The sequence below is a fragment of the Callorhinus ursinus genome, unplaced genomic scaffold (genome assembly GCF_003265705.2).
Source record: "Callorhinus ursinus isolate GAN/ISIS: 27379988/994484 unplaced genomic scaffold, GSC_fseal_2.0 scaffold15, whole genome shotgun sequence".
Lineage (NCBI taxonomy): Eukaryota > Metazoa > Chordata > Mammalia > Carnivora > Otariidae > Callorhinus > Callorhinus ursinus.
This window is the reverse complement of record NW_027397077.1, coordinates 22,760,655-22,773,115: the sequence shown is the minus strand read 5'-3', so window position 1 is coordinate 22,773,115 and position 12,461 is coordinate 22,760,655. Positions and strand designations below refer to the sequence as shown.

General features: G+C 44.4%; 1 protein-coding gene across 1 annotated transcript in view; it reads left to right on the top strand.

Moving 5' to 3' along the window:
- The window catches only part of SUCLG2 (succinate-CoA ligase GDP-forming subunit beta), a 278,639-nt gene extending 266,768 nt beyond the window's left edge, over positions 1–11,871 (top strand). The window contains exon 11 of the mRNA XM_025885033.2: positions 10,793–11,871. Within this exon, the coding sequence (XP_025740818.1) occupies positions 10,793–10,908 (116 nt within the window). The 3' untranslated portion in view covers positions 10,909–11,871. The remainder of the gene's footprint in view (positions 1–10,792) is intronic.
- The last annotated feature ends 590 nt before the right edge of the window (positions 11,872–12,461 follow it).

Here is a 12,461-nt window from a genome sequence, read left to right as displayed (position 1 = left end):
TTCCTCCTTCGCGGTCCCCTGTGGATGCACCTTTTCTGGGACTGATTTCACTTCCTGTTGATGTCTGTCACCTCTTCTCCCTCCAGTCACTGGCATCTTCTCCCTAGTGTTTAATTCATCGTCAGCAGGTTAAACCAGAGGACACGTTGGAGACAATCCTGCTCTGTCATCGAGCCTTAAATCCTCTCATTGTCTAAATCGATAAACACTTCTGAATGTTTAAACTTTCCTGCACTTAAACATTACACCAAGTCTCTGGTGGACCTAACCTAAGGCATTAGGGTAGTGAAAGCTTTTTTAGATCGAATATTTAAGTTTCCAGACAAACCTACTAGATTTGGCACTTTGAGTTTTCATTTTACTTCTAGATGGTTCATGTGAGTCACTAAAATGTTTGCCCTGTTGGACATCCGCTGCCTTACACAAGAAAAAGCTACTCAGCACCCTTTCGGAAGGTAGTCATCCAACCGGTCCACGTTGTTGGGGTCTTTCAGGGGACCCGATGTCTCTTTCCCCATCTGGGGAATCTGGTGAGAAATATGACAAAGGTCTAAGAGACCAAAATATCACTTTCGTTACCGGTGAAGAAGGTGAAGGATGCACCCTATTGTATACCAACAGTGACCTTTCTTACTCTGAACCCCAAACACACCCAGTCATGGATACCACAGACCCAGAGTGGCAGGATGGGCTCCCTGTGAGAGCGCAGTCTAAGGGAAAGGCAGCGGAAGCTTCTGGGCTACACATGCCATCTTTCTCCTTTCAAACACTCCAGTCAGAGAAGTGTCTTCACTGCCGATGCAGAGCCAGTGGTAGTCAGAAATGAGACTGGGGTTGTTATGCTCTGCCTGGAAGGAAACACCTCTTGAATGCCATCCATGTGATTAGTCTGCCCTGGGCATGGGCCTGCCTTTTGGTCAGGTGGCTGCCTCAGTCTAGCCAGTGGTCCTTCCCTCAAAAACAGGAACCTGAAGTTGTTTCCACGAGGCACTTCTAATAAGGAGTGGTTTTAGAGCATGGCCAGTCTGGGGCCTGGCACATCCTAAGTCCTGCATCACGACACCACCGTCTGCTTCGGGGGTGTTTTCTGAGTAGTCAGTCGGTTCATCTCTTCATGCCTCAGTTTCCTTGTATAACACTTGAAAGTCATATTTGGTCAACCACCCAAGAGAGAGAGAACACATTGCCATCAGGAAAGGGACACCCTGGTAGATCCTGTCTGTCCTATTTTAGAGGTGGTAGGTGGGTCCTGTTAATAAGACTCTCCCAGAGAGTCCCACCTTGAGACTGCCCAAAGGCAGAGCTATCTAGGAGGAAAGACTCCACGAGAATGTTTGAGAACAGGCAGGACAAATAGCTTTCATCTCCTGCCCCCTTCTCTTTATTGGCAGCGGCTGCCTTCAGTGCTGTGCCAGGAAAGATGTTGAGACTATAGCCCAGCTCAGTGGCGAAGAGCTCTGTGGTCATTGTCTTCCACAGAGGTGGGAGCAGAGAGCGAGCACCTGAACCAAGCGCCAGCCACTGGAATCCAGCTGTCTGCAGCATCAGAAGCAGGAAGCAGGGGCTGCCGGCTGAAAAGGCATGAGATGAGACTGATTCTTATCCCCACAGCCACAGGGCCAAACATGTGGATTGTAGAGAGCAAGGGTCTGCAGATTTTTTCTGTAAATGGCCAGATTTTAGGCTTTGTGGGCCATGGATCCGCTGTTGCAGTCACTCACCTCTGCCACGGTAGCATATAAGCAGTGTGGACAATATAGAAAGGCATGGGCATGGCTCTGCCATGATGAATCTTCATTCCAAAGACAGACAGTGGGACGTAAGCTGCAGCCTGGTGTGGGTAGAGAAGAGGCCAGCAGCAAGACCTAGAATTCTAGGAAGTCCCCATGGTCTCTAAGTCTAAAGCCCCCTCCATCCTCAGCTCTGGATGGTTTTGTAAAAGTCAAGAAAGATTTGGGTGATATTAAGCTCTGAGAGTCTGACTTCTCAAGGAACAGTTTAGCAGTGAGATCTCTCAGTCACCCCCCCCCCCACAGGGACAGAATCACGGGCAGCAATGTACTGATGCTCCTTCACGGGCAGCCGTGGAGGTCCAGAGTTGGGATTCCAGACAAAAGTCTCACACTGCCAAAATTACCTTTGAAAATTCCTGAAATCACCCATGTGTTAGAATATACATGAATTGAAAGCCATGAGGTAGACTGAAGGAAGACATGAAAGGAGAGTCCATGCGGATGTTTAGGTGTATAGAACATCCTTTCTTCACAGGAATGGCCCTATTCCTAGTAGCTACAGAATTGTAGGGCATTCTTGCTTGCCAGAGGAGTCATTCCATTCCAGTTTAATAGTAAGCCTCCCATACCAACATAACATATATGTTGCCTTTTTTGAGGATTAACATAGTTGAAAGCAAAAGCATCAGCAGCTTGCATACGCCCTCAATGGATATATGTTAGACTTGGTCCTCAACCTTGCTTGCAGGATCCTAAGTCCGTGCACACCATTCCTTACAACCTGGCCATCAGCTTCCTGCCACTAGGGGCGGGCTCCAGCGGGCATCTTGAGAATACCTGCCACACTCCTACTCTCAGAAGTGGTTTCTTCTTACCGTGGCAGAAGAAATTACCGAGGAATATAGGGGTACACAGGATATAGTCCCGTAGGATATCTTAAGTCATTTTTTATTTTTCTAAAATGTGAGGGATACAAGGCATTTCTGAAAGATACTCATCCAACTACATTAACTTCCCAGGGTCACTCACCTTCTTGGTGACCAAACCAGGTGTAAAGTCTCAGTTTTCTCATCTGTGAAATGGGAATGCACATATGGCAGTCTCATGGGGTTGTTGTAAGAAGCAGATGAGTTTTAAAATAAACTAGACAGGTGCTGGCTCAGTAAATGTTAGCTGCTACCCAAGCTCTTGTTCCTAACTCGACCAAGGCGGGGACTCTGGGGCTGGAGGCCGTGTGCCCAGCGAGGTGTGAGGTACTGGGTGCCTGTCGTCTCAACAAGGGAGGACTGCTGATGCAGCAGGACTTTACCTCGGATTCTCAATGAATTATTCCATTTTTAACAGTACAGTAACAAGACAAAAGGGATGTGATAAGTTATCTAAATTTACGTGTCACCAAGAAAATGGACCTCTTCTATCTGCTTGTCACTTAAACGGAGAATAATGAAAGAGGATCAAGGGCAAAAGGACAGAGAACATTTTAGGAGAAATCTGCTGCTTTGTAGAATTTGGTTCGTTTCCACTGACCTCCTTTCTCCCTGGAGTGGAGGGGGGAAAGATTCCTTTGCTTAGAGCTGGAGTCAAAGTATTTGTCGATCTATGGGCCCTACTGATTCTGTCACAACAGCTCTGCCATCGACAACGTGTAAATGAATCACTTTGGCTGTATGCCAGTGAAACTTTATTTATGGACATGGAAATTTGAATTTCATGTAATTTTCATGTATCACAAAATACTATTCTTCTGATTTTTTTTCCCGACTACTTAAAATGTAAAACCTATTCTTAGCTGATTTAGAACAGCCCTGACTTAGAACACCAGACCGAGAGTCAAACCTTTCATGGTTCGCTGGTTATTTGACCTGAGCAAATCATCTAAAATTTCTGGGCCTCAGTTTCCTCTAGTGAAAACAAGAGACTGATCCTAAAGGTTTTCTATGATTCCTTCTAGCACTAAAAGGCCAGGTTGTGTGGTTGTCATGTGGCTTTGCAGTCAGATAAACCTGGGTTCTTAATCCTGGCTTAGCCTTTGACTTGCTGGGGTCATTGGGCAAGTTCCTAAGCTTCCCAGTTCAATTATTTCATCTGTAAAATGGGGATAAAAACTAGGTCTTCTTTAGGGTTGCTATGAAGGTTGTGAACCCCTTAACTCATGTATCCAACAGACATTAATTGCACCTAGTGTACATTCAATAAGTGCCAACTATTGCATTCTTAAAAAGAAAAACAAAACTGATTTCCTATTAAAATAATCCTTAAAAAAAAAAAAAAAAAAAAAGCCCAGCTCCCATTCACGTCCAGACTGGAGAGTAGTTTTGTTCACAGCCCTGTGATAAAAGGCTGGCCTGATTGGGCGGGGGGTGGGGAGGGGGGGCTGTACCTTTTGAACAAAACTCAGTAATTTCTGTCCACTACTGTTACCTTCTCTTGCAGGTATTGAAAGCAGAGAACAGATTTTGATAAATTAACCTTGCATCTCTGTTTACAGCTCTCTCACTCCACCTGGTGGCAGGAAGTCAGTGGTCAAACGTGCACTAGGAGGAGAGTTAAAAAATTTAATAATTATTCTTTTTATAATATCCTCTACCAGTAGAGCAAGATTTCATTATCAAACCATTCCCCTTTGATTCTCTATACATTGCCATTTTTAAGGCATGCATCGGGCAGATAACCACTTAGCTTAGCAGCTTTCCAGCAAGCTGATGTTAAGAAGTGCTTGAAGTTGAACCAGTGTGAGTCAATCAGTTATCTGTACAGGTGGTTATTAAAACTGTTGTCCTGCAGCCTTATTAAAAAGCAGTGCAGCATTTAATAAATATTAGAATGTCAGCAGCACTATTTAAATGTGAAGAAGAGATCAATTTCCTTTGTAATTGGGTACACAGGCATAAACACTGTCTTTGGAACTCTTAATTCCATGTTGGAGTTTAAAGCAGCTGTGGTGGTTTCTATTTAGAAATAAAGTCAAGGAAGGGGTTGGGGAGCTGGTGTCAGCCACCTGCTGAATCAAGAAGAAACAGACCTTGAATATTCAAAGAGCAGCCTTAATGAAAGGAACCCACACACCAGCAAGCATCTGCCCAAGGCCTCCCTTGTTTCTCTTTTCCAATGACCTCCTTTCGAGTCTGCTGGTTTTCTTTTTCACCCTCTGTGTCTTCCGACTTCCCCTTGGAGCTGCTCTCTCACGGGAACGAGGAAGCAGGGTGTGTGGGCAGCAAGGCCTAAGAACAGTCCAGGGAGAAACCCGCCTGGATGCCAGGACAGAGTGCTGCAGGGTCAGGAGACGGGCTGATGCACTGGGGACTTGGTGGGCTCACTTTTTGCCCTTGCTCTCTGTATTTGACTCTTGTCTATATCTCTTTCTTTTCATGTGTCTGTCCCTCTGGGTTATTCCTCATGACTCTCTGTTTCCCCCTCCTCCCCTTCCCTCTCCTCTCTCCTTTTTCTCCTTCTCTTCTTCCTTTCCCTCTCCCTCCCTCTCATGCTGGGGTTCTGAGTATGCCTAGCCTGTGCTTAATAATTAAGGCTATAATTAAAGTGTAACTGCAGGCATAATTAAAATTCACTTTAATGGATCCTGGAATTGTGAAGCCATTAGGCATTTTGATATGGCCCTGCAGGAACAGCTGGAAGGAGAGAAGGGCCCGTTTTCCTGAGGGCTGTCGCAGCCCCCGTCTTCTGGCCCCGCCCCCTAGTTGTTAACCTTGAGCAAGGCCTCCGGGCAGGTGGGGGGGAGGGGAGGGAGCGGGGCGGCAAGAAGAGCTGCTGGGCCAAAGGAGCGGCAGCAGCTTGGAGTCCTCCAGGGCACTGCAGACAGCCCCCTGCTGCTCGGCCCTTCTTAGAGAAGGAGGCCGCTAGAGAAGCCCGGCTGGAGAACCCGAGAAAACTCAGAACCAGTCGCTGTTGATTTTCAGGTTGTTTGGGGTTTCTATTTCAATGCTGTTAAAAAGGGGGTTATTTGGGGGATGTCAGGCCAGCAAAGTGATCAGAAAAGTACCCTCCCACACCTCACCTCCTCGGGCACACTTGCTGTATATGAGTCCATCCATCGTCATTCAGTCCATCAAGTGCGCACTATGTGTAATAGCTACTGCGCTAAGCGCGGAGAGATCCTGGTGGGGCGGCTGGACACAGTGTCAGCCCTCAGAAGTTTACCTTTGGTGGGCCGAGAGAAACGTCAGTGAGCGATCCCAATAGTGCTATGATTCTGAAAGTACAAGGTACTCTAGAAGCTCTTTTACGAGCCACTGCTCTAGTTTAGGGGTTGGGGGAGTAGTGACAAGGAAGGCACCCCCAAAGAAATGCCATGTAAACAGGTATCTTGTGAATGTTTGGGTGTCAGCTGAGCAGAGAGAAGGCAGGAGTTCAAGTTCTGGGTGGAGGACTCAAGGCCAACGCCCCTGCATTTCTGCAGTTCACGGATTTCTAAATCAGTCATGTTTCCCTTTTGAGAATACGTGGTGCTAAGTTGTGTCCCGAAGAAGGTGTTAATTAAGGAACTTCCTTGGTGGCAAGGAAGAGTGACTGGTTCAAGTAGTCTCAAAAACCTAAAATGGTCAAGAGCTGATTTCATCCATACCCCTGGAAAGGATTGCAAGTAAAGCTGCATAAACAGTCCTCAGAATGGACAGGAGCCAGGACGTAGCTGGCCCCCAGGGAGAGGAAGCTGGGGCATGGAGTCTGCCCTCCGGAGCATCGCCCCAGCAGCCTGTGCACCTGACAACACTCCTCTTGGCATGTTTGTGCTGCCCCATTCTATCTCATATATACTACCCATTCAGATTGTCAGCAGAGCAAACCTAATTGGACAAGCTCATGAACATCGTCTGTATTTGGACCACCCTCGGATCAGGTACAGTCATGCATGGGACTGTCTTCGTATCTGTCTCCAGACAAAGATCACCATGTGGTCCCTCCTCTAGCAGGGGACAGTGGCTAGTATAGGTATAGCCAGATAGAGAAGTTGGAAAAAGCAGACATCCTAGTACCTGATCCTTGCTCTTAAAATAAGTTATAGCATCATTGAAGTTTAGATGATCTCATGAGTGGGAAAGTGCTACAGATTTTAAATGTCAAACAGGAGTCACCAGGAAATCAAAACAGAGTGGGATGAACAAAGGATTTTGAGACTGAATCCTGCCAATCACTAAGCCTCAGTGCTCTTTGCCAAAAAAGTAAATAAATGGATAAAAAGACTCATTTTTAAATACCTGACTCACAAGGCCTTTTAGAAACACCAAACTCACAAGTTCTAAGTCTCAAATAAAGTATTGTGGGAAGACTGAAAAACAGATTTTTTTTTTATTATTGTCAGTGTGATTATGATGATGATGATGTCATGTATTTATAAAAATTGTAAGAAGGGGTCCTCTAAGGTTCAGCATGGATGTTTCAAGCATTAGGTCCAGAAATCATTCAGACACTGAGAGATCAAGTTCAATGTCTATTCCACTATTTCCTAGCTATTACTAGCCATGCTAGCTCGGTTTTGACCTTTAACTTAATTGTGCCTCAGCCCTCCCTTCTGTAAAAGGAAAATAGTAATAGCAGCTATCTCAGGGTTGCCATTGAGGAGCAAATGAACTAATATACTTAGGCCCTGGAACAGTGCATGACACCTGCTAAGTGAGAGCTGCTATTACTGCTTTTGTTAATGTTCTCACTCCTACTGGCACTACTACTTCTTGTACCAGTCCAGTTACACAGAGAGAGAGCTTGACAGGCATGGGTAAGATCCGTGTCCACAGGAGGACTCTCACCAAAGAAAGGTAGAGTCAGAGATGAGGAATGTTCAGGCAGCTGAATCTGCTTCTTGATGTATGGGGTTCTTGGGGGGGGCTATCTGTTGAGATTGGAGATGCTCTGACGAGAAAGGAAAGAGCCTTTTTTTATCCTAACTTAAATTTCTTCCCTGGAAGAGAACTCTAGTCCACGTCTCTGTTGAAGGAGATAGAAATTTACATATTTAACTTTCGTTGACCTTCTAACCCAAAGACCAGTTCCGTTCTGTGTCATTCAGGACTTTGCTTCACATTGTGTCATGATTCCATGAAAGCCTTATGTACAGATTAATGTCAGAATTCCTTAGCCTCATATTTAACACCTGCCATGGTCTGATCCTCTGTCCTACTTTTCAACCTCTGAGACCTTGTCTGAAACCTTACCAAATGAATCAAAATGAACACTGAGGTTGTATTAATGAAATAATAAATCTTAATATCTGCATTAGTTAAGTAACCAACATGTAACAAATTGCCCTGAAATTTAACAGTTTAACACCAGGAACATTGTTGATCTCAGTTTCTGTGGTGGCGAATCTGGGTGTGGCTTAGCTGGGTCTTTTGGCTCAGGGTCTCAAAGCTGCAGTCAAAGTGTCAGCCAGGGCTAGGGTCATGTCAAGACTTGACTAGGGAAGGGGTTGCTTCCGAACACACTCACGTTGTTGTTGTCAGGGTGCAGTTCCTCGTGGGTTGTCAGACTGAAAGGCGTCAGTTACTCCTTGGCTTTTGGCAGGAGGCAGCCCTGAGTTCCTTGCCTTGCCGACTTCTCCGTAGGGCAGTTCACAGTATGGCAGTTTGCTTCCTCAGAGTGAACAGAGAATCAGAGGGAGCAAGAAAGAAGTCTTGGGCTTTTGTAACTTAGTCCTAGAGGTGACATTACATCACTTTTGCTCTATTCTTATTCATTAGAAGCAAGTTGCTGGCTCCACCGACAGCCCAAAGGGATTACACAGGGGCATGAACACCCAGAAGTAGGGATTGATCATATGAGAGCCATTTTTGGAAGCTGCCTACCACACTTACAAAGTAACATGTCAGTTAAAGTAATGCTAGCTCCTAAAACAACAGATAAACACTGAAATGTGAGTCTTAACGTACTAGAAGGTTCTTCCTCACTCATACAAAGTCTAAGAGGGTGGGTGAGTGGGGTGCTCTGCTCCACAAAATTATGCTAGTATCCACGCTGAAGGAGTCATTGCCATCATCAAAAGGTGACTTACAGGGTTGTCTTGGCTGGCAATGTTCCAGAAGGCAGACCGGGAGAACTGGGTGTGACTACAGAGAATCACTTTGGCGATTTTTGTGGGGGTGTGTTTCATGTCCACTCACACGCCCTTGGCCAGAACTCAGTCATGTGACAGCACGTAGAAGCAAGAGGCCCTGGGAAATGTAGTTCCTGGTTGGGCAGCCACCTCCTGGCAGCAGCCGTCCCCTGTAGAAGAGAAGCATGAATCTTTGGTGGACAGCCAGCCAAGTCTGCCCCAGATGTGCAGACGTTTATCAAATCACATGTATTATTTCATTTGCTTCTCATCACAGCCTATGCTATCAGCATTATTAATTCCCATTTTAAAGAGAGGGAGAGGTGGGGCAAGGGGGCAAAGGGAGAGGGCGAGAGAGAATCTTAAGCAGGCTCCATGCCCAGCACAAAGCCTGATGCAGGGCTGGATCTCACCACCCTGAGATCATGACCTGAGCCGAAATCAAGAGTCGGGACGCTGAACGAACTGAGCCACCCACGTGCTCTGTTATTCTCATTTTATAAACAGGGAGACAGATTGGCATATCTTTAGAACATTTAGGCTTGTATAATTAGAACAGAGTTCAAGTTCCCTTCTCTGTCACTTACAATCTGTGACTATGGAAAAGTGATTTAAGCTCTCCATGCCTCTGTTGTCTCATCTGTGAAATAGGGACAGTAAGATCTAGGCATCATCGTCACAGAGATTTTGTATGCTGCTTTTGAGTCACTTAGCATTATATCTGGCATATGGAAGTGCTTAATGAGTATTGGTTATGGGGCAGATGATCATAGTGTTATGTCTAGAGATAAAGAAGTTGAGGCTCAAAGGAGTTACATGATTTACCTAAAACAACTAATACACAGCAGAGCCAGGATGAGAAGCTGGGGGTTTTAGGTAACAACTTCCCTACCTTTTGAGTTGTTGCTTTCCGCAGAGGCCATTCGGCACATTGCTGTGGAAAACAGCACCGAGTAAGCCTTGAACTAAAAACCCAGGGCCAAGTGTCCCCTTCCCCACTGCTGTGGTGGCCCCGGGGTCCCAGGAGAATCAACACTACATCAACTTGCCAGCACAACTGTTCCTCTTTAATTTCACCTTTGCCTGTTTGTATGAAACATGCTGACCGAAGGCCTCCTTTTTATTTGTACGCGTAAGTCCTCCAAGGCCTGTATTTCAAGGTCTTTGTTTATAAATAGGCTCTGTCTTGCTAACTAGATAGAAGCGCAGGAAATGATGTAAGATGAGGTATTTCATTAGACTCTTAAATTCTATCACATTTCTCCTACGGGCTTGTTTGCTCTGAAAGAACAGAAAAGCAGTTTGCAGGCTAAACAGTCAGTTGCAGAAGCACACCTTTGGGTGCGATCGCTTGGCCCGCAGATGCTACAGACCTGGCAGGAACGGGGCACCGAGACACCCCCTCAGAGGCTACAGTGCTCTTTTCGGGTCCTCTGCCCTTCCTGTCATGCACAGTGGGGAGGAGGCAAAAACAGGTGTGTGGAATACTGTCGGTGTTCCCAAGGCAGTGGATTGGTGGCCATTGGTGGGCAGGTTCTTAGAACTTTAGATGAGATACCACACCCATTTGCCATTCTCTGGCTCATGTTTTACACATGGCTTTTTCTTTAGATTCCATATTCAGATTATTCAAGCAAGGGATGAATCCGTTTCAGAGGATTTTCCTCTTTCAAACTAGTTGACCAAGTAGTCGTTAGTTTTTCTTTGTTCACGGTCTTATAAGAACATCATTATTTGCATTTTTTTAAATGCCAGAAAAAATAGAGGTAGCATCTTTATAATGCCAGACATTTGAGGAGAAAAGAGCAAAAACAAAACAAAAGGTAAATTTGTCATCTGGATCTATCTAAATAGCCAAATCTGGATCCTAAAAAGCTGAAACTGAATTGTAAATAAATTGTGTTAGTGAGACCTGGGCATTGCACGATTCCTGGTCCTAGGAAACTGCCCAGGGCACCACCTCCAGTCTCATTTCAGTGACTGTCCGTCCCCCCCCCCTCCACCCCCCACCTTCTAGGAACCAATGTCCACGAGGCCCAGAACATTCTCAATAACAGCGGACTCCTCATTACTTCGGCCGTCGACCTGGAGGACGCAGCCAAGAAGTCTGTGGCCAGCGTGGCTAAGAAGTGATAGCTTTGTCCTGACCCCTTGGAGGAAGAAGTGCATTTTGCCGTAAAAAGGATTGTTTCTCTCATCACTGTGAAGGAAATGATTATCCCATTGGGAAAAAAGGGAGAAGGGATGAGCCAGGGGATGAATCACTGTACCTAAGATCTTAAATCTGCATTTTCTTGAATAAGACAGCTAGACAGCCTAAATAATCTGATTTCACTTAGAACCTTTATTAATGTCCTGTTCTCACACTTCTCTGTCATGGTAAGCCTGCTCAGTAGGCATTGTTTTGCCAACTTTGGGGGAGCAATCTATTTGGCCAAACAGTGTGTGTATATACACAGAATTTGAGATCAGACCCTGGTTCATTTACAACAATTTTACAACTTTAATAAAAAAAAAATTACATGCCGTAAAAAATTCAAACAAGATTCCATTTGACAGATTGTCAAAAAGGTCCAGCTAAGACATTCAGAACTGTTGTACACTGCAACAGCTTCTACAAGTTTCTAATTCCAATAGGCTTAGGAAATCCCTGGATGTTCCAAAACATGCTATTGTACAGTGGAAGATCCACATTAATATCCCACACTTGTATTCTACCGTTTGCCTTAATATTGAATACACTGTTTACCTCACACTAAAAATAAAGCTGAAAGCCTTATTTGTGATTTTGGCATAGAAGGTTCTATTTCAGTGTCAAAACCGAAGAATGCTGATTCTTATGGAAATCTCCATAATTAAGTCATTTCAAGACGAGACAGTGCTGAAGATCAGATTATATTTTGTCGGTATTTTTTCTCCCCTTCCTTCTCCCTCCAGAATCTACTCACTGGGGAGAATGTAATTGAGAGAATGTGGCTTTTTCTTATAATGTCCATTTTTGTGGTGGGAAGGAATTTGAATTAGGTCTTTGTTTAAATTTTGGTAAATTTTTATCTGTACACAAATTTAAATAAAATTATGTTTTGTAAGCTCTAAGGTCTTTGTATTTCTCGTTTTAGTCCATTTCATTCCTCAAACAATTTTTCTTTTACATCCTAGGCGTGACTCCAAAATTAGAGTATTTGGGTTGTTCTGGGATTATTTCAGTTCCATTCAGCTTTATCAACCACCATTTCTGTTAGGAGATTATGCAATGAAAAAATAAAAATTTTATATAAACCAGAAGCCCAGGTAAGTGTCACAGATGTCTAACAGGTTAAAATATGACTTCAGTCTGCACAATGCTAAAGGAAATATATACATGTAAACTTGTCCTATTTAGTGAGACTCAGTTGCCAGCATTAAAGGTTTTTCTCTTAGTGTACAAATGTTTAGCAGACCAAATTTTTCTGTTTGTTTTCTTTTGTCAGTTTACACTGTTCTCATAAATTTCATATATGGACAACAGTTAAAAAGTCATATTTTTCTAGCTCTGTATTTTCTATGGAGAGAAAAACCATTTGATAGATCAGTCTTACATCCTTTTTTGTTCGATGAATGAAGATGAATGAAGAATATTAACAATGTCTTTTTAGATGAGCTTTGGTTCTTGATTGCTTGATAACCAGTTAGTATGGTAAAGGAAA